Source organism: Chiloscyllium plagiosum, chromosome 24 (assembly GCF_004010195.1).
Source record: "Chiloscyllium plagiosum isolate BGI_BamShark_2017 chromosome 24, ASM401019v2, whole genome shotgun sequence".
NCBI lineage: Eukaryota > Metazoa > Chordata > Chondrichthyes > Orectolobiformes > Hemiscylliidae > Chiloscyllium > Chiloscyllium plagiosum.
The window spans coordinates 8,309,402-8,332,195 of record NC_057733.1 but is presented as its reverse complement, the minus strand read 5'-3'; the positions used below and the strand labels follow the sequence as shown (position 1 = coordinate 8,332,195).

Sequence of the window (22,794 nt, the reverse complement as noted above, 5' to 3'; positions counted from 1 at the left end):
CTCCGGCCTATCACCCTCACCTTGACCTCCTTCCACCTATCGCATTTCCGACGCCCCTCCCCTAAGTCCCTCCTCCCTACCTTTTATCTTAGCCTGCTGGACACACTTTCCTCATTCCTGAAGAAGGGCTCATGCCCGAAACGTCGATTCTCCTGCTCCTTGGATGCTGCCTGACCTGCTGCGCTTTTCCAGCAACACATTTTCAGCTGTGTCAGGGATTTATTTTATTTAACCATTAGAAGTTTCTGAAAAGCTGGTTATACCACTTTTCACACTCCTTTTACAGATTATAAGGCAAGGTGCTCCTCTTTGGATATTTCGGTTTTAGTTCTCTGGTTTAGTTTTAGTCAACCTCCGTTTTATAACACAAATTTTATAATTTATGCAGATACGTTAATAACAGATTGAGGCTACTAGACCACAGAAAATGACTGTTATGACATAAGGAAAGTTAATTATTTTTATATCTGTCGATAGTTTTCATAATGACACACCAGTAGGATGCTTGTTGGACTGGAGGCCTGTGATAAGTGGAGTGCGTCAGGGGTTGGTGCAGGGCCTAACCAAAGTCCAGCACACCTCTATTAGAGGCTGCCTGCTCTAATAATACAGGCCTCGACTGATAAGGGCAAATGTCCTGTATGCCTTCTTCACGACCCTACGAACCTGTCTTATCAGATTCAGGGATCTGTGGACAAACACTTCAAGGTGTGCAGTGGAGATTCAGTGGGATGTTGCCTGGGGTGGAGCATTTTTGTGAGGAAGAGAGGCTGGATAAGCTTGGGTTGTTTTCCTGTGAGCAGAAAAGGTTGAAGGAAACCTGATAGAGGCATGTAAGATTATAAGGCGCCTGGACAGGGTGAATAGAAAGCAACTATTCCCCTCAGTTGAAGGATCAATAACAAGGGTGCATAAATTTAAAGTGAAAAGCAGGAGGTTTAGAGGGGATTGAGATAAAGGTTTTGAACCAGATGGTGGTGGGAGTCTGGAAATATACTGCCTGGGAAGGTAATGGAAGGTAATGGAGGCAGGAAATCTCACAACCTTTAAAAGTACTTGACAAACTTTCAAAATGTCATAACAATCAAGGCTATGGGCCTGGTGTGAGAAAGTGGGTCTAAGTTGGTAGTAGTTCAGGCTTGATGAGCCAAAAGGCTTCTTCTGTACTGTATGATTCTAGAAATCCATGATCCCTGTTTCTACTCCCTTGTCTTATTCCTTCTTCCAAAGTGCATCACCTCCCACTTTGTCATGAATTGCATCTGAACAAAAAAAAAACAAAATAACAGCGGATGTCGAAACGCAAAAGAAAAACAGAAATTGCTGGAGAAACTCAGCAAGTCTGGCAGCATCTGTGGACACAAATCAGAGATAATGTTTCAGGTCCAGTGATCCTTCTTCAGAATTGACTGGAGCGAAGAAAAGGTTGGAATAAATGCTAAAAGAGAGATGGAGAAGGAGTAAATGATGGATAAAGATGGAGCCCAGGGAGACTAAACAAAGGAATGGGTAAAGGTCAGCCTGGTAGAACCAACTGCTGCTAATGGGGACCATTAATGGCTGCCAATTGCATGTGTGTGGTACCAGGCCCATGTGATGTCAAGGCCAGGTGCGTGAGGATTGGGGTAAGAACATGGGTGAAGATGCCTACAGGCTTGAGCACCATGAACCTTGGAACAGACTCTTGAGGTTAGATTGCCGAGGCCTGTTCTGAGGTCAGCTCCACAATGACGGGGCTCCCACTTGCTGGCGTGCAAAGCTTTGCTTTCAGGAAAAGTAACTTGGAACAGGGAAAAGGAAGGAAAGCAATGGCCAAAAATAAAGACGTGCGAGCGAGCAAGAGGACTGTAGCTGTTGAACAGGGACAGATGTGTGCGGGAGTGAAGCCAGCTGAGTGTCTGGGAAGGCAGGCAACATCTGTCAGTTGAGAGGCATGGAGTTGGGGGGAGGGGGGAGTGGTGGAGCAGGGGTGAGCTCGGAGGAGGGGTTGGGTTGTGTCTAACCGCGCTGTAGCAGTGGCATGTCAGATTGGGAGCACGTGTTGCCTGGACTAGTAATGTCGGTTACAAAATACTTCTGTTGCACGAAACAGCACCGAACCATCTCTCCTGAAAGAACATATAGTGCTGTGTTGATGAAGGAGCAGGGGCTTGGGTTGGGGGTGGGTGTGGGGACTGGTGGTGGTTGGGTGTGGAGTCAGAAAATGGTTCTCATTAACATCTGGAACTACTTATTAGCATACTACAGTGTGTTCGGAATCATTTCAAATAATTTTCAGGTCCTCTGTATCTCAGTGTTAACAGAAGGAAGGTTATAAATAAGAGAACTATTTATGGATGCAATTTATTTTCAGAAAGGGTTTTCTTAGGCTGTGGCCAAATGATGAGGTGCCCGCTGGTGTGCCCTGGCACTGGTTAATGGGCGGAAGGTCAAAGGGAGAGCTTTGTACATAATGGACCTGGAAATATATCGCCGTTCCTTCACTGTTGCTGGGTCAAAATCCTGGAACTCCATAGCACGCGGGCTGCAGCGGTTCAAGAAGGCAGCTCACTAAGGGCAAATGGGACAGGCAATAATTGATGCCCATATCACATGGATGAATATAAAACAGGGAAAGCTCCACACAAGAGCAGTATTGTTGGACCTGCAGATAAGATTGTGGCATTGTTGCTCACGTATTGATGCCAAACTCAGATCCGTTTTCCCAGTGAACGGGAGTTGGTTAACACCAAGGTATAGAAGTGGCACTTTTTTTTAGAATAGGAAGCTGCAGGAGAAAAGGGTGTGAAAGTAATTGCGGGTGATAGTGAATTGAGGGATTGCTGAGAGTGTTGGGTGGAGTCTAAACTGGTGACGCACTGACCTCCTATCTTTGCAATGCAGCTCAGTGTGTATGGTGGTGCAGTAAACTACAGGGGTCACAAAGCCCTCCCAACTGCTCAGACTGCACAGAGCTTCCAGTAAACATTGGGATTGGGAAGGTCTGCAGCAAAGAGTGGGGCTGCCAACTCCTCAGGATTGGCCTGGAGTCTCCAGGAATCAATCTCTAAGACAATGCTGTGTCCAACCATGGAGAAACATCACAGGGAAATGCTTTGTTATGGAGGGGAGAGCATCAGTTTCTCAGAATATTTCTCTTTACCATTTACAAAACTATTGAAACTGTCAGGGTGGGGAAAGCCACTAGTTGATAGATATCCATCATCTAATTTGGTAATTATTTTGCTTTCTGATTGGTGTAGGTAAGCCAGTGGCTGAAGTGTTGGGGGCAAGTCATATGATGAGCCCACTAAGAGAACATTGATTCACAGGTGTGACAGAGGACAGGCTATAAATATTTCCCATATCACAGCAGCTAAACAGTATGTTCCAGTAACTTCCATTTAATCCTCTGCCTCCCATAGTGTGGAGGATGTGTCTGAACATTGTGGGAGATGACTGACTGGGTGGACAGTGCTTGGTTTCCTCATCTCTGCCTCTCCACCCATTAAAAGTCTCTGGTTGACAAAGGTCAAACAAGTGTAGCGATAACTACCTACTGCGATGCTCAGTGAGCTGTGCATGAACATTCTCACATGCATGGATTAACTTCCAATTCAAGCACGCCAGTTTGAGAGTTTGTTTCAGTTTTGCATGTTTTTCAATTAATCCATTTGAAAGAAGAGAAAAAAAATAAACCCCAAGGATTAGTTCCGAAACATGTCAAGCATCATATCCAAAACTGAAAAGGCATTATATCAGAAAGCTTGGCGTGAGCTTCCCCCTCCCAGGATATGTAATAATGTCCTTGCAAGTTTTTTTTTACTGGCTTACTGCCTTGTTCTGCCTTGAACACCATGCCCTGCGGTAAAAGCAAGATCCTAACCTCCTGTTTTATGCACTTAATCTTCATTTGGTTATTACTATGTAAAATATAAAAGATAAGCTGTTTATCAATTAATCCTCTTCAAGATAATTTGTTTGCAGGCAATAACGTTTGATCCTCAAGTGTTCCAGGCAGCTTTTGCTAAGAGCTACGCAGAGGAATTTGGAACTTTTTGTTCATCTCAGTTGAAGGTTACTGAGGTGATGTTGAAGGTTACTGAGTTACCTTGAGAATGTAGCACATAGAAGCTGATCATTGCTTCTGGCCAGAGCAAGTGGTGGATACCTGCATTTACGCTGCAAGCAACCCTACACCCACCTCCCTTTATCTGAACCTGACAGAATATCTTTCTACTCCTTTCTGCCTCGTATTTATCCAGCTTTCTCTCAAACACATCCATGCTCGTTACCTCAGCTGCTCCTCATTCAAGTTCCATATTCCCACCAATTATTCAGTAATCAAATTTCTCCTGGGTTCTCATTTGCATTTATTAGTGAGTGGCTTATATTTAGGAACTTGCCTTGTATATAATATATATCTAGCTTGGGACTCTCCAGCATGTAGAAATATTTTCTCATGTCTAGCCGATTGGACCATTTGATGACTTTCTGTTTACTCTATAATTGATAGATCATGCCTAGTCTGTTCAGCCTTTCCTGATGAGGAAGTCTTTTTCAGCTCCTGTATGATCCTTGTCTACTTTCCCCAGTGCATCTGGATCATAATACAGGGACCAGAAAAGTTCACAGGAATACTGCAGCAAATAACTCACTGCCTGACTCTCCAAAGCCTGTCCACCATCTACAAAGCGTAAGTCAGGAGTGTGACAGAATACTCCCTACCTGCCTGGATGGGTGCAGTTCCAACAGCACGCCAGAAGCTTGACATCATCCAGGTCAAAGCATCCCGCATCATTGGCACCACATCCACAAGTATCCACTCCCTCCACCACTAATACTCTGTTGCAGAAGTAATATTTATTCCTCACAAAATACACTGTAGAAATTCACCAAAGATCTTTGGACAGCATGTTCCAAACTTATGGCCACTTCCACCTCGAAGAAAAAAGGCACCAGAAACATGGGAATACCACCCTCTGCAAGTTCCCCTCCAAGCCACTCACCATCCAGCCTTGGAAATATATCATTGTTCCTTCAGTATCAATGGGTCAAAATCCTGGAAGTCCCTCTCTAATGGCATCGCAGGTCTACCTACAGCACATGGACTGCAGCAGTTCGAGAAGGCAGCTCACCACCACCTTCTCAAGGGAAACTAGGTATTGGCCAATAAATGCTGGCTAGCCAGCATCCCAAGAGTGAATAAAAAAGAAAGTAGCAATATACGTGTGTGGTCTAACCAAATTTCCATACGGGTTGAATAAAACTGTGCTGCTTTTCAGTTCTACCTATCTAGAAATTAATTGCTTGTTTTTTTATTGCTGCTTTTCCAGCACCACCATTCGGGTTTGATGAGCAGCAATAACACTGCAGGGCCAGAAATATTTTCCCTGAATGACATAAAGCAACCTCTCACATGTTAGACAGCAGACCCAGGATCACTGTGTACTGAGACAGCATCAAATGCAACACATTCTCCATGGCAACCAGCACCAAAATGTACAGTACAAAGAATTTATTTTCTTGTCACAGTTGAATCCTATGACAGCAGGTCAAGTTGTCATAAGGTAAACTGTTCCTTTTATTTAATTGTCCTCAATGAGACTGCTGGGCTCCGATACAGGAATTCTGCTCTCTGAGTCACATCCATTCCTAACTTGAAGCTGACAGCCATCACTCACTCTGGTACATCTTGGCCAGAGCTGCCTGAATTGGAGAAGAAGTGACCCTGAAGGTGCCAGTCATTTGAGTGTCTCTGATAGGCCCACATGGAAACAAGAAAAAATATACCTTCCTTTTCAAATATTACCCACCCTTTCTGTGGCAGGATATGTGAAGCCAGCATTGGACTGTCTAGTAGTCTCAGGACTCCCAATATCACAGTGCTAGCAAGTTGTCTTTGCTCCTAAAGGGCTGCCTCAGAAGAAGACTTTTGTTCCTGAACTATAAGACCTTAAGACGTAGAAGCAGAAATTAGGCCATTCAGCCCATCGAGTCTGCTCCGCCACTCAATCATGGCTGATAAGTTTCTCAATCCCATTCTCCCGCTTTCTCCCCATAACCTTTGAACCCCTTGATATTCAAGAACATATCTATCTCAGTCTTAAATATACTCAATGACCTGGCCTCCACAGCCTTCTCTGGCAATGAATTTCTTAAGATTCACCACTCTCTGACTGAAGAGGTTTCTCCTTATCTCCATTCTAAAAATGTCTTTCTTTTACTTTAAGGCTGTGCCTTTGGGTCCTAGTCTCTCCTACCAATGGAAACATCTTCCCAATATCCACTCTGTTCAGGCCATCCAGTATTCTGTATGTTTCAATTATATTCCCCTCTCCTCCTTCTAACCTTGATCAAGTATAGATCCGGAATCCTCAAATGTTCCTCATATTTTCATTCCTGGGACCATTCTCATGAGCCTTCTCAGATCATGCTGCAGGGCCAGTACATCCTTCCTGAGATATGGGGCCCAAAACTGAACACAGTACTCTGAATGTGGTCTGACCAGAGTCTGAGAAAACCTCAGAAATGTATCCCTGCTTTTATACTATGCCCTCTCAAAATAAATGCCATCACTGCATTTGCCTTCCTAACTACTGACTCAACCTGCAAGTTTATCTTGAGAGAATCCTGGACTAGAATTCCCAAATCTCTTTGAACTTCAGACTTCTGAATTTCTCACAATTCAGAAAATAGCCCATGCCTCTATTTTTCCGATGAAAGTGCATTACGTCACACTTTCCCACATTGTACTCCATCTGCCACTTCTTTGCCCACACTCCTAACCTGTCAAAATCCTTCTGCAGCCTCCCCGCCTCCTCATTGCTACCTGTCCCTTCACCCATCTTTGTATAGTCTGCAATCGTAGCCAGAATGCCCTCAGTTTCTTCATTTAGATCATTAATGTATAAAGTGAAAAGTTGTGGGCCCAACACGGACCCTTGCGGAACATCACTTGTCACTGGCTGCCATCCTGAGAGGGGCCCCTTTATCCTCACTCTCTGCTTTCTGCAGGCAGCCAAGCTTCCATCCATGCTAGCACCTTGCCTTTGACACCATGGGCCCTTATCTTACTCAGTAGCCTCCTGTGTGGCACCTTGTCAAAGGCCTTCTTGAAGTCCGGGTAGATAACATCCATTGGTTCTCCTTGGTCTAACCTGCTCATTACCTCCTCAAAGAATTCTACCAGATTTGTCAGGCATGATGTTCCCTTGATGAAACCACGCTGACTTTGCCCTATTTTACCATACACTTCCAAGTATTCAGAAATCTCATCCTTCACAATGGATTCCAGGGTCTTACCATGACCAAGGTTAGGCTAATCGGTCTATGATTTTCTGTCTTTTGCCTTACTCCATTTTAAACAGGGGTGTTAGGCTAGTGCTTTTCCAGTCCTCTGGGGCCCTCTCTGATTCTAGCGATTCTGAAAAGATCACCACTAACGTCTCCACTTTCTCTTCAGCTCTCTCCCTTTGAACTCTGGGGTGTAGTCCATCTGATCTATCCACCTTTAGGCCATTCAGTTTTTCTAGCACTTTCACCTTGGTGATGGCCACCATACACAGCTCTGCCCTTTCACTCTCTTGAAGTTTTGGGATATTACTCATGTCTTCCACTGTGAAGACTGACGCAAAGAAATTATTCAGTTCCTCAGTCGTTTTCTTGTTGCCCACTATTATCTCTCCAGTATCATTTTCCACTTTTGCCTCTCTTTTGCCCTTTATATATCTAAAGAAACTCTTATAGTCTTTCTTTATATTACTGGTTGGCTATTTAATCTTCTCCCTCCTTATTTCTCTTCTTGTTGCCCTCTGTTAGTCTTTGTAAGCTTCCCAATTCTCTGGTTTCCTACTGTGTTTTACCACATTATATGTTTTCTCTTTTGCTTTCATGCTATCCCTAAGTCAGCCATGATTGCCTCATCCTCCCTATACCGTGCTGCTTTTTCCTCTGGATGAATCTCTGCTGTGTCTCCTGAATTACTCCCAGAAACTCCTGCCATTGCTGTTCCACTGTCTTTCCTGCTAGGTTCCTCTCCTAGTCAATTCTACCCAGCTCCTCCCTCATGCCTCTTAGTTGCCTTTATCCAGTTGTAACACAATTATCTCTGATTCTATCTTCTCCTTCTCAAATTGGAGAGTAAGTTCAATCATATTATGATCACCGCCTCCTAACAGTTCCTTCACCTTAAACTCCCTTATCAAATCTGTCTCATTACACAACACTGAATCCAGTATTGCCGGTTCCCTAGTGGGCTCCACCACACGCTGCTCCAAAAAGCCATCTCATAGACATTCCACAAATTCCTTTTCTTTTGAACCACTACCAACCTGATTTTCCCAGTCCACCTGCATATTGAAATCTCCTATGATCACTGTAACTTTGCCTTTCCTACACATCTTTTCTATCTCCTGGTGTGGCTTGCGCCCCAGCTCCTGACTACTGTTTGTAGGCCTGTACATAACTCCAACTATGGTTTTTGTACCTTTTCGGTTCCTCAATTCTACCCACACAGATTCTACACCATCTGACCCTACTTTGTTTTTTAGTATTGATTGAATTTAATTTCTTACTAATAAAGCAACCACACCCCCGGCTGTCTTTTTGATAGGATGTATGTCTTGAATATTCAGCTCCCGATCCTGATCCCCTTGTAGCCATGTCTCCGTGATGCCCACCACATCATACCTGCCCATTTCAATCGGCACCATAAGCTCCTTTACCTTTATTCCTTATAGTGCATGCATTCAGAGAACTCCTTCAGTCCTGTATTAACCGGCCCTCTTCTCATTGTTATTCATTTGCCCAGTCTGCTTGAAGTTTGATGGCTAATCCTTTTCACACACTCTGTCCTATTTGTGTCTGTGCTGGAGATTTTAATAACCTCTCCTGAGTTCTGCATTCTTACTTCTTCCTTTAATTCAGGTTTTCTGATTTCCCCCATAACTGAATCCTCCCCTTTCTCTTTAATTTAAAGTCCTGTCTACAGCCCTAGTTATGCAATTCACTGGGACTTTGGCCCCAGCATGGTTCAGATGAAGATCACCTGATCGGAACAGGTCCCTTCTTCCCCAGTACTGGTGCCAATGTCCCAGGTTCTGATCAGACTGTCCGTGAATGTTATGTTAGGGCTTCATGGGGCACAGTGGTTAGCACTGCTGCCTCAAAGCAGCAAGGACCTGGGTTCAATTGCAGCCTTGGGTAACTGTGTGGATTTTCCATATTCTCCCTGTGTCTATGCAGATTTCCACTGGGTGATCTTCCCACAGTCCAAAGATGTGCAGGTTAAGTGGATTGGCTGTGCTAAAAAAAAATTGCCCTGTAGTGTCCAGAGAGATGCAGGTTAGGTGAATTAGCCATGGCCAATGTGAGGTTGGGGGCTGGGTGTGGGTGGGATGCTCCTTCGAGGGTCAGTGCAGTCTCGGTGGGCTCTTTCTGCACTGTAGGAATTCTATGAACTTTAAATTGTCACACAAGAATCTAAAGAAATAAGAATGACTTAAAAATATCTCAGTGGATTTCACTTGCAGGTTGGAAATCGATCAGCACTCTTGGTACAGACTGAGAACAACCTGACAGCAGGGAAAAGGGCCTGTGTAATTTTGAGAACTATTGCAGTACATGGTCATTACTGAGAAAGTACTGTACTCAATTCAGAATCAAAGAGTGACTCAGAGTCAAGTGCAACTAAACAAGTCGTCAGCATTCACTTCAAGCCATTTCCATTTCTCGAGGCAAAATAGTTCCCACTCATCTCTTGAGAATTTGCAGTTAATACTAATGCTTGTATTAATAAATGATGCTGCCCTTCATTTCAAAGAGCAAAATCTTGATTATCTTGCTCCAAAACTACTCTCTGAAAAAAAAAGGTTCACTGATTCTCTTCACTGTAGCCGAGTCTGTTATGTATAGATACCATGCACTGAAGATTACTGCCTGCTGACACCGTGCACTAAAGATTAATGTCCTCAATAATTCAAGACTATTGTCCAATCTCACCAAATTATCGGTAACTAAGGAGCCAAAAAGAGTGAGGAATTTGATGTAATTAACATCAGCCAAGAAAAAGTATCAGAGAAACCCAACAGTCTAGAGATTGTCAAACTCCAGGACTTAATGGCTATCGCCTAGGGTGAGATAAAAGAGCTGAAGAGATTTTGGATGTAGTGGCTTCGATTTTCCAAAGTTTCTAAAATACTGGAAGGATTGAAAGGACAAGAGAAGAGAGGGAGTGGCGTTTTTGATTAGGGTTAATGTTACAGCTCTATTTAGGGAGGATATTTGTGGGAATAGTCCAGGGAAGCTATTTGGTGGAATTAAGAAATAAGAAAGAAATGATCACCTTATTAGATTTGTACTATATTCCCCCCAAGTAGTCAGCGGGAAATTGAGAAATAAATTTGTAAGGAGATCTCAGTTATCTGTAATAAGGTGGTTACGTTAGGGGATTTTAACTTTCCAAACAAAGACTGGAACTACTATAGTGTTAAGGGCTTGGATGGAGAGGAATTCTGTTAAGTGTGTACAAGAAAATTTCTGATTCAATATACGGATGTACCTACTAGAGAAGATGCAAAACCTGACCTACTCTTGTGAAATAAGGCAGGGCAGGTGACTTAGGTGTCAGTGGGGGAGCACTTTGAGGCCAGCAATCATAATTATATTAGTTTTAAAATAGTGATGGAAAAGGATAGACCAGATCTAAAAGTTGAAGTTTTAAATTGGAGAAAGGCTAATTTTGATGGTATTAGGCAAGAACTTTCAAAAGCTGACTGGGGGCAGATGTTCGCAGGTAAAGAGATGGCTCGAAAATGGGAAGCCTTCAGAAATTAGATAACAAGAGTCCAGAGACAGTATGTTTGTATTAGGTTGAAGGGTAAGGCTGGTAGGTGTAGGGAATGCTGGATGACTAGAGAAATTCAGGTTTTGGTCAAGAATAAGAAGGAAGCATATGTCAGCTATAGGCAGGACAGATTGAGTGAATCCCCAGAATGGCATAAAAACAGTTGGAGTAAACTTAAGAGGGAAGTCAGGAGGGCAAAAAGGGGAAATGAGATAGCTTTGGCAAATAGGGTTTAGGAGAATACAAAGGGATTCTACAAATACAATAAGGACAAAAGAGTAACTAGGGAGAGAATACAGCCCCTTAAAGATCAGCAAGGCCACTTAGACATGGAACTAGGAGATGAGGGAGATACTAAATGAGTATTTTGCATCATGTTTACTGTGGAGAAGGATGTGGAAGATAATGGATGTGGGGAAGCAAATAACAACATCTTGAAAAATGTCCATATTACAGAGGAGGCATTGCTGGATGTGTTAAAACACATAAAGGTGGATAAATCCAGGACCGGATCAAGTGTACCCTATAACTCTGTGGGAAGCTAGGAGAGTGATTGCTGGGCCCTTTGCTGAGATATTTGTATCATTGACATCCACAGGTGAGGTGCCGGAAGACTGAAGGTTGGCTAACGTGGTATCACAATTTAAAGAAGGTGGTAAGGACAAGCCAGAGAACTATAGACCAGTGAGCCTGACATCAATGGGGGAAAGTTGTTGGAGGGAATCCTGAGGGACAGAATTTCTATGTATTTGGAAAGGCAAGGACTGATTAGGGCTAGTCAACATGGCTTTGTATGTGGGAAATCGCATCTCATGAAGTTTATTGAGTTTTTTTGAAGAAGTAACAAAGAGGGTTGATGAGGGCAGAGTGGTGGACATGATCCATATGGACTTCAGTAAGTTGTTTGACAAGATTCCTCACGGTAGACTGGTTAACTAGATCACACAGAACAGAGGGTGAACTAGCCATTTGGATACAGAACTGGCTTGAAGGTAGAAGACAGAGGGTGGTGGTGGAGGGCTGTTTTTCAGACTGGAGGCCTGTCACCTGTGGTGTGCCATAAGGATTGGTGCTGGGTCCACTGCTTTTCCTCACTTGTACAAATGATTTGTATGTGAATGTAGGAGGTGTGGTTTGTAAATTTGCAGATGAGACCAAAATTGGAGGTGGAGTAGACAGCAAAGAAGGTTACATCAGAGTACAATGGGATCTTGATCAGACGGGCCAATGGGCTAAGGATTAGCAGATGGAGTTTAGTTTAGATAAATGTGAGGTGCTGCATTTTGGAAAGGCAAATCAAGGCAGGATTTACACACTTAATGGTAGGGTCCTGGGGAGTGTTGCTGAACAAAGTGACCTTGGAGTGCAGGTTCATAGCTCCTTGAAAGTGAAGTGACATGCACATAGGATAGCATTTGTTATGCTTGCCTTTATTGATCACAGCACTGAGTACAGGAGTTGGGAGGTCATGTTGCGGCTATACAGGACATTGGTTAGGCCACTTTTGGAACACTTCATGCAATTCTGGTCTCCTTACTAAAGGAGGGATATTGTGAAACTTGAAAGAGTTCAGAAAAGATTTATGAGGATGTTGCCTAGGTTGGAGGGAGAGGCTGGGGCTATTTTCCAAGGAGGGTCAGAGGCTGAGGGGTGACCTTATAGAGCATAGGGTAAATAGTCAAGGTCTTTTCCCCAGGATGGGGGTGTCCAAAACTAGAGGGCATAGGTTTAAGATGAGAGGGGAAAGATTTAAAAGGGACTTAAGGGGCAACTTTTTCATGCAGAGAGTGGTGCGTGTATGGAATGAGCTGCCAGAGGAAGTGGTGGAGGCTGGAACTATTACAACATTTAAAAGACATCTGGAAGGGTATACGAAAAGGAAAGGTTTAGAGGGATATGGGCCAAATGCTGGTAAATAGGACTAGATTTATTTAGGATATCTGGTCGGCATGGACGGGTTGGACCAAAGGGTCTGTTTCCATGCTGTACATCCCTATGACTCTATCACTCTACTGAAATGGTTCTAGTAGATTGGAAATTAACCAATGCAATACTGCTATTCAAGAAAGCCAGTTAGTCTGAAAAATGCTGGGTATTCTGGAATCTATTTTAAGGAAGTCTTAATGCATTTAGAAATTCATGTATGATCAAAGAAGTTTTACGAAAAAGAAATTGTGCTCCATAAACTTATGAAATTTCATTGAGGAGGTGACTTGCAGTCGAAATGGGGGAGTCAGTAGATGTAATATACCTAGATTTCCAAAGGACACGTTAAAAATGCCACATAAAATGTTAACGCATAAGATAAGGGCTCATGGAGTTAGGATGATATATTAGTGTGGGGAGAGGATTGAATACTGGGCAGGAGGCAGAGTGCAGGGATAAGCAGGACATTTTCAAGTCTGCCGGCAGTAACTAGTGGAGTTCTCAATGGTAGGTGATGAATATCAGGTATTTTTAATTCTATTGTGATCACTTAGATGATGAAACAGAATATGTGCTGGTTTTCTGATGTTATACAGTGATGTGGTTTTGTAAGCTGTGGGGAATATACAGTGTAGCAGCTAAGAGATATAGAACGGTTATATCAGGTGGTAGACAAGGTATTGTAGGGAATGTGGCTTTATTCATTTGGTAGGAAGAATGGAAGAGCAGACTCTTTTAAAAGTAGGTTATTAAGGAAACTTGAATATAGTGTACACTGAAAATAAGTTAAAATGTTGGTCCAGTGAGTAATTAGAAGATAAATGGCATAGTCTTTACTTCAAGGTTTTTTGGTGTACAAGACTTGTGTTTAGTTTTAGTCTTCATGCTTAAGTACTTTTGTTGGAAGCAGTGCATGGAGGTTCACTCGGTGGGTCCCTGAGTTGAGAGAGTGCGTAGAGTGAGTCCATACATTCTGGAGCCTCAGAGAGTGAGAGATGAGCTGACGTAAGATATCAACCATTTAAGAACCTGAAGGAGATTTTAGACTTCACACTGAGTGGCTGTTTGCCTTCAGTGGGGTATCCGAATCACAGAAGTGGAATCTCAATATTAAAGGGATCAACTATTTAGGACTGAAATGAGGAGAGGCTCCTTCAATCAGGGGGCTGTGGATATTTGGAATTTGTTATCCCAGAATGGTTATGGATGCTCCATCATTAGACATATTCAAGCTTGCGATTCCTGGGCTCTCCTGGAATTAAGAGATATGGGGAGCAGATGGGAAACTGGTGCTGAGGCTAGAGGTCAGCTATCATCATATTGAATGTTGGAACATGCTGAGGGGCTGTATGGTCTACTCCTACCCTAAATGTTCTTTTGCTGCCCACTCATGACTGACGTAGAAGCATAAGTAGGCCATCTTGGCCCATATAGTCTGCTCTTTAATTCAATGAGATCACAGCTAATTTGATAATCTGGGAGTAAGTGAGGACTGCAGATGCTGGAGATCAGAGTCGAGAGTGTGGTGCTGGAAAAGCACAGCAGGTCAGGCAGCATCCAAGGTTTCCTGATGCTTATGCTTGAAACGTCGATTCTCCTGCTCCTCGGATGCTGCCTGACCTGCTGTGTTTTTCCAGCACCTCACTGTTGAATCTAATCTGATAATCTTCAAAGGGTACTTCAGGATATGGATCAGTCGAAAAGTTGGGCAGAGAAATGGCAGATGGAGTTTAATCTGGACAAGTGTGAGGTGATGCATTTTGGGTGGTCAATTGCAAGTTGCCTTTGTTTTCCATAACCCTTGATCCCCTACTGATTAAAAATCTGACTGTCTCAGCATTAAGAACACAGAACAATATGGCAGAGAAATGGTCCCCTGGCATACCATGTCTGCACTGAACCTGACACCATCTATCTGTGCACGGTTCCTCTATTTACTTCCTGTACATGTGTCTGTTTAAGTGCCTTTTAAATGATGTTATTGTAACTGTGTTTACCATCTCGCCTGGCAGTGTGTTCCAGGAACCTACCACCCTCTGCAAAAAAAAACTTACCTCACACATCTCCTTTAAATATTTCCCCCTCACCTTATTTGACATTTCCATCTGGGAAAACACACTCAGAATATCCAACCTATCCGTGCCTCTCATAATTTTATACACTTCTATTCGGTCACCTTGCTTTCGCAAAAACAATCCAAGTTTGTCCAACCTCTCCCCACAGCCAATACACTCCAATGCATGCAATATCCTAATAAATCTCTTTTGGCCCCCACCCCATTGACGCCATATCCTTCCTGGTGACCAGAACTGCACACAATTCTCCAAACGTGACTTAACTAAAGTCTTATACAGCTGCCACATGACTTGCCAACTTTTAGGTAAAAACAATGACAGCAGATGCTGGAAACCCACTGTCCCCATGGCTTGTCCTACCTGCTTATCTTCTTTTCCATCTATCCACTCTATTCTGACCTATCACCTTCATCCCCTCCCCCATTCACCCACTTTGCTACCTTCCCCCATCCTCCTCCAAGACCTATCACTTTCATCCCCATCCCCACTCACCTATTGTATTCTATGCTACTTTTTCCCCACCCCCACCCTCCTCTCATTTATCTCTCCACCCTTCAGGCACTCTGCCTGTATTCCTGATGAAGGGCTTTTGCCCGAAACGTCGATTTTCCTGTTCCTCGGATGCTGCCTGAACTGCTGTGCTTTTCCAGCACCACTCTTGTCAACTTTTATACTCAGTGCCCTGACAGCTGAAAGCAGAAATTGCTATATGCATTCTTTACCACCATATCCACTTGTGTTACCCCTCTGTCTAATAATCTTCCTCAGGATCCTGCCATTTACTAGATATTTTCCACTTGGAGTTGGCCACCCAAAATGCATCACCTCATACTTGTCCAGATTAAACTTGATCTGTCATAACTCCGCCTCACTTTCCAGTTGATCTGTATCCTGCTGTATCCTTTGATAACTTCCCTCACTATCCACAACTCTACCAACTTTCATGTCACCTATAAGTTTACTAATCAGACCACCTACATTTTAAACCAACTCATTTATATATATTACAAACAACAGAGGTCCCAGCACTGATCCTTGCAGAATGCCACTGCCACAGAACAGTCTATAATGAGGGATCTTGACAAATGCTTTACTAAAGTCCATGTTGACATTGACCACCCTACCCTCATCTATAATTTTCGTCACTTCTTCAAACACCACATTCAACAACCCAACCTCTGCAATAAGAATTCCATAGATTCACAACCCTCTGAGAGAACAATATTTACTCTTTTCTGTCTGAAATGGATGATTCCTTATTCTAAGATTATGCCCTCTGCTCCTAGTCTCTCTCAAAAGGAGAACCAATTTTTCACATCTACTCTGTCAAGCCCTTGCAGGATCATGTATGTTTCAGTAAGTTTATCTCTGAATCTTCCAAACTGCAAAGAGTGCAGGCCCAATATATTCAACCACCCTTGAAGTGAAATATTCGTTTTCAGGCCAACACCATTAAAACACAGATTATTAAAACACCATTAAAACATTGATTATATAGAATCCCTACAAAGTTGAAATAGGCTCTTCGGCCTAACAAGTCCACACCGACCCTCCGAAGACTATCCCACCCAGACTTATTGTCTACATTTACTCCTGACTAATTCACCTAATCTGCACAACTTTGGACTGTGGGAGGAAATCGGAGCACCCGAAGGAAACCCACACCAACATGGGGAGATGTGCAAACTCCACACAGACATCTGGTCATCTATCCCATTGCTAGCTATGAACAATTAGAAGTGACAGCTTCATAGTTACTATTTCTATCCATCACCATAATAAAAAGAACTATTAGGTATAATTTGAGTTTTTAATATAATTTGGAAAATGATTTCCAAATAACAAAAAGGGAAGTAGGATTCCAGGTGTGGCTTTATTAACAGCATCTCCTGCTCTATGCCTTACAGAGAGTTGACCACCTTTGACTGACACTCCAATGCCATACTGAGGATGTGTTGAAGGGTTTGGCTTTGTGTTGAGGCATTAAACTGATCCCCTAAGCTGGTTTTTAAAGAACCCTGGAGCATTATTTAGAAAATAAATGGTGGGCAATATTCATTCCCAAGTCAACATCAAATCAACTGCCCATCTATCTCATTGTCAGTTGTGGGATCTTGCTGTGTACAATTTGGCAGTGATGCTTCCTGCACAGCAACAGTGACTTCTGTTTAAAATGTACTTCATTGGTTGTAGAATGCTGCTTAATATCCTGACATTTCCACAGTGTTCCACAGTTTTGACACCAGTTTCAGTGAATTACTTGTTGGCTGCTGTTGGCCTTTGTCAGAATGAGAGAAATTGAATCTGCCAGCCTGTCTCAAAATAAAAGCTGTAACCTACTGAAGGAAGAACACCTCAACGTACCTGAAATATTGCTATCCACGCGTAGCCAATGTTATCGAAGTTGATGGCTCCTTTGAATGGGTTGTGATCAGCAGGTTGGCACTGGGTATAGTACTGATTCCAGTTTATACAGCTGATATTGTCCGTGTTGTTACTCAGTAACAGGTAGTAACTTGTATCGTCGAGGGTACATTCAATGTTATTCACTCTTCTTTGGGGCACACTGCGACAATAGCGCATTCCATTATCCTTCAGGAGGGAACATATGAAGGGATTCTCATCATCATTTTCTGTGTGATAATATCGATCCAGCCCTTGAGAGGCAGGTCTATGACAAAAATGGAAAAAGTCACACAATTAGAGAGAAACAGGTTTGACATTAAGGTGGGAAAAGTGGCCTCAGGAGGTCTCAGGGCATCCTAATAAACCAGCTCGACAGTGAATTGGACTTTTTCTGGTTGCTATCATCTTGAATACTTCTTGCCTATGACATGATTAGACCTTAAAGATATGAAAGGCCTGGTCAAGTGATTAGATGCCAAGTGTTATTGACAAGAAGTAATGTCATAATAAAGATAAAGACTGCCCCTGGAGACACCACTTGGGATTGCACCTGCACTGCACTGTCCTACTTAGTTGAAATTACATCAGTTATTGAGCCTTATGTTTACAATTCTTTGTTTTCTTCATCTGGCAAAGGTTTTTTAGCACCATAACTTCCTTTGCATATCTACTTGGTTGCCACATGCAAGGTGACCAGCCTTAACCTCTCTGCTAAAGGGGCTCTGAAGGTGATACTTGTGAATAGTCAGGCATGTCTTTGACTGTAACTTTTTCTTCCTTCTTTTGCCAGCCTCACTTTTGCCCCTTGCTCCACCACAAAGATTGGAGTGGAAAATGGGAACTCACGACACATATCTGCCTGAGGTTTTTAAAATTATGAGTTGTGGATATCGCTGGCTAGGCAGCATTTCTTGCCCATCCCTAATTGCCCAGAGGGCGGTTAAGAGTCAAGCACATTACTGTGGGTTTGGAGTCATATGGAGGACAGACCAGGTAAGGATGGCAGCTTCCCTCTCTGAAGGACATTAATGAACCAGATGCGCTTTCATGACAATTGACAATGGTCTCATGGTCATCATTAGACTCTTAAATTCCAGGTTTTTATTGGATTCAAACTTTCCCATTTGCCATAGTGGGATTTAAACCCAGACTTCCAGAACATTATTTAGGTCTCTAGATTTATGGTCCAGCGATAATAACTCTAAGCCATCATCTACCCATAAATGTATCGTTCCATGGTCACCTCACTGATAAGGCATTATAATTGATTTCTTCATCTGTGATGGTGGGATTTGAACCAATGTTCTGAGGGCAAAAGCCTAGCTTCCAATTTACTTATTCAGTGACATTACCACCATTCCTTTATATACACCTTCGGCTTACTAGTTCAGTTTGGGAACACATTAGTACAAGTAAGGCAGGCTTCATTGATCTCTGACCCTGGAAGGAAAAATGAGTACAACTTGTGAATAACACATACTGGTTTGATTTGGTGTGTATATCTTGGAACAGTGCTCCAGTCTGACCAACACTTATTTCCAACATTGCACTGCCTACAAATGTGCTGTGAATGGAACAATGCCATGTATTGAAATTTTATTTTACAGCCAGAATGTTTTTGTCCTTCAACTGAGTGGGTTGTGGACAATTTCAGAGAGCAGTTAAGAGCCAATTACATTGTGGTGGGTCTGGAATCACACATCGGCCAGGCCAGGGTAGCCAATGTTCTTCACTAAAGGACATTAATGAATCAGATGGGTTTTTACAACAACTGATGATTGGTATCATGGTCTATTACTGAGACTGGATTTCATTTCCAGACTTATGAATGAAACTAAACTCCATCAGCTGCAATGGTGGATTTGAACCCATACCCTACACAATATAACCCTGTGCCCCGGATTACTAGCCCAGTGACGTTACAACTAGATCACCAGCCATCATGTTATAAGCCCTGCTGCAATATGGGCATGAAGTAAGGCTAGAATTAGACTAAACTGGGAGGTTCCCTTTTGTTCATAAAAACCAACATTTACTACAAAGCTTAGTCCTAAGGGATGTCCTTGGATGAGATGCTATGAGGCCATTAGCAAGCACTTACATGTATAGAATCTTTTATGTCTTCAAGGTGCTCCAAACCTCTCAGCTGTCAAATAGGTTTGGGAGTGTAGACACCATTGTAATGTAGGGAAGCATGGCAGTTAATTTTAACACAGTGAGATCCAACGAACAGTGATGAGATAGCTCAGCATTTAATCTGTTTGGGTGATTTTGGGGAATAAATGTTGGGCAGGCCACTGGGTTCAGCTACCCTGTTCCTCTCAATACAGTTAGATTCACCTGAGAGAATAGACAGAACCTCAGCTTTCCACCTCATCTCTAAAACTGCTGCCTGGGCAGCAGACTTTCGGTACCAGCTGAGATTGTGTCTCTGGTGTGACATATGAATATCGTGGGTGAGAGTCCTATCCATTGAGTCACAGCTGATCACATATTTGACTGACAGATCTTTTCTCCCTGTGAGATAATCCTTTGGTCCACAAAGTGGCTTCACAGCAGGAGCTCCTTCAGACCATTAAGTAGGAAAACAAAAATCAGGTGACACCTCAGGAGTTCTTTGTTGTAACAGATCTTTACCTCAGGAATTTGATGGAGTTGATGTTTTTGGTGGGGCTTGGGAAAAGGAGAATGGTGATTGTCAACTCCAGTAGATGGTGACAAGTGGGAGGAAGACACAAGATAATATCAAACCGAGGACTGGCCTCTATGGGACAGCAGAGAAGAAAACTCAGTGAAGAAAGATCCTTCATTGTGCGGTCAATCCTCAGAATATGGATGGGTGAAAAACAACACAAGACAACTTTCTCAATTCATGAAGGACATTCTTCCAACTTCATTAAGGGATTCCAGATAAATCCACACCTGTTCCAAATATACTTCTGAGCCTGCACAGAATTCCACTCAAATTACTTCCTACTTCCCTCATCATCCAAAATCTGCAAAGTGTCTTATCTTGATCCAAGCAGGAAATGTTCACTAATGATTCACCTTTTACAGGGCACATGTGTTTCACAGCAGGGACTCCCACTGTGGACTTGCCAGAGGTGGGAGATCATAAAATGCACTTTGCAAAGTGAGAGAGAGAGAGAGAGAGAGAGAAGCATGCATTTTCCCAGTGCAAGATCTACCACAAAACTTCAAAGGGGCCCTAGGTCCAAACCTTAGACTGAGCTGAGTCAACTGACCATAGGAGGAGTGCAGGTATGGTCTGGAGAATAAGCTGCACAGGCTAGTGGGTGGGAACAAGATTAAATACAGTCATTCCCAGCCACATTCCCAATCCAGCCTTTCCAACCAGCCTATCACAGTGTCATAGAGTCATACAGCATGGAAACAGACCCTTCGATCCAACCAGTCATTCCTGACCAAAATCCTAAACTAAACTAGTGTCCCTACCTGCGTTTGAACAATATCCCTCCAAACACTTCTTATTCATGTACATATCCAAATGTATTTTAAACATTGTAACTGTACCCGCATCCACCACTTCCTCTAGAAGTTCATTTCACAAACGGCCACTCTCTGTGTAAAAAAGTTGGCCTGCATGTCCTTTTTAAATCTTTCTCCTCTCATCTTGAAAAATATGCCCCCTAGTTTCGAAATCCCCTACTGCCAACTGAACCTGCATGTTAACCTTAAGAGAATCCTGTACTAAAAAAACACCAGCTATTCACCTTAACTACACCCTCCATGATTTTATAAACGTCTATAAGCTCACCCCTCAACCTCCTACGCTCCAGTGAAAAACGTCCCAGCCTATCCAGCCTCTCCTTATAACTCAAACCTTCCATACCAGGAAATATCCTGGTAAATTCTTTCTGAACCCTTATCGGGATGGGAAAATCTATAACAAAGGACGAGGTAATATCTTTCGGAGGGAAGGAACAAGAATTTGAAAAGGAATGCAATACAAATTATTTTATGCTAACAGTGAATAATTGAATGAAAGCTAACTGACAATCCGATGTACACACCGTGAAGCTAGGGTTCCACCTTGGCTTCATAGTAACTTCCTGAATCTGAGGTCAAAGGTCATGGGTCTGTGGTCCTATTCTAGAGAATGAAGCACAAAATCTTGTTTTATGTATTGCAGTGTGAGTTCTGCACTGTCAGAGGGACAATACTTCAGATAAGATGTGAAACAGAGGCTCTGTCAGGTGAATAGAAAAAATATCCCATAGCATGATTTCAATGAACATGAGGGGTGTGATTCCTGCTGCCTGAGATAATATTGGTCTCAAATAATTCCAAAAACAATTGATCTCTTCCTAATCAGAGCGCTGTGCAGTTTGTCTGTCACATTTCCTAGATTACAATGCTGAACACACTTCAAAAGCAGGCTGTTAAATGACATAGAAGGTGTTACAAAAATGAGATTTTTTTTTCTTTTGTTTTAGTAGTGTTACTGACAGTGAGAAAAGGATGTTGAGAGATATAGAGATACAATTTGGGTCATGTTGAATTAACAATGTGGAATGGGGAAAAAGACTGAACCTACAAATGGATTTTATCTAGTTGGATATTGCTTGACTGAAACACAGATCTTAGGTGCAAGTCCAGCATACTAGCCTTCCTGCTAAACAGAAAAATCATCACTTTGGCTGCAGCCTTCCTTCCATCAATGAGTTAATAAAAATGCTAAATCATTGTGATTTTAATTCCTTTTTAATTATGTTCAATTGCTAATGAACACATTTTGAATTTTGAATGTTTACAAAGATGCCTCGGATGGTAGAATTTTCTAAAGGACTCGCCCCAAGCGAGTCAAGGGGCTGGGTTCAGTGCATGGAGAATTAAGGGAAATGTTAAAGGGGAGGAAGGCTCAGCAGAGGTTATTAAAGTTTCCATAATGAGTAATAGGACAGAGTGTACGGAAAAGGTCAGGAATCTAACTTCAGGAACAGCAGAAGAAGGGGCAACTATGAGAAGAGGGGCAGTCAATGCAGGACTGAGGGTGTTGTACTTAAATACAGGCAGCATATGAAACAAAGCAAATGAGCTTTTTGGAGCAGCTTGTGGTAAAGCCCACGCGGGAACACGCAAAGCTGATTTGGTGATGTGTAATGAGGCAGACTTGATTAGGGAGCTCAAGGTCACAGAACCCCGAGTGGGCAGTGACCATAATGTAATAGAATTCACCCTGCAGTTTGAGAGGGAGGAGCTGGAATCTGATGTCACGGTATTGCAGTTGAGTCAAGGTACCTGCAAAGACATGATGGCGGAGCTGACCAGAGTTAATTGAAAAGGAGAGCCTAGCAGGGAAGATGGTGGAGCAGCAATAGAAAGGTTTTCTGAGGTAGTTTGGAAGGCACAGCAGAAGATTATTCCATGGCAGAAGAAACACACTAAAGGAGGGACGAGGCAAACATGGCTGACGAGGGAAGTCAGGGACAGCATAAAAGCAAACTAAAAAGCATACAAAATAGTGAAGGCTAGTGGGAAGCCATAGGATTGGGAAACCTTTAAAAGCCAGCAGAGGATAACTAAAAAAGCAATAAGGGG

The 22,794-nt window shown here is 42.8% G+C and overlaps 1 protein-coding gene across 7 annotated transcripts in view; it reads right to left on the bottom strand.

The window, feature by feature from the left end:
* The window catches only part of LOC122562009 (voltage-dependent T-type calcium channel subunit alpha-1G-like), a 304,845-nt gene that overhangs the window by 225,942 nt on the left and 56,109 nt on the right, over positions 1–22,794 (bottom strand). For all 7 annotated transcript variants that reach the window (XM_043714394.1, XM_043714395.1, XM_043714398.1 and 4 more), the window contains exon 5: positions 17,191–17,497. In XM_043714394.1, coding sequence (XP_043570329.1) covers positions 17,191–17,497 — 307 coding nt within the window. The remainder of the gene's footprint in view (positions 1–17,190; positions 17,498–22,794) is intronic.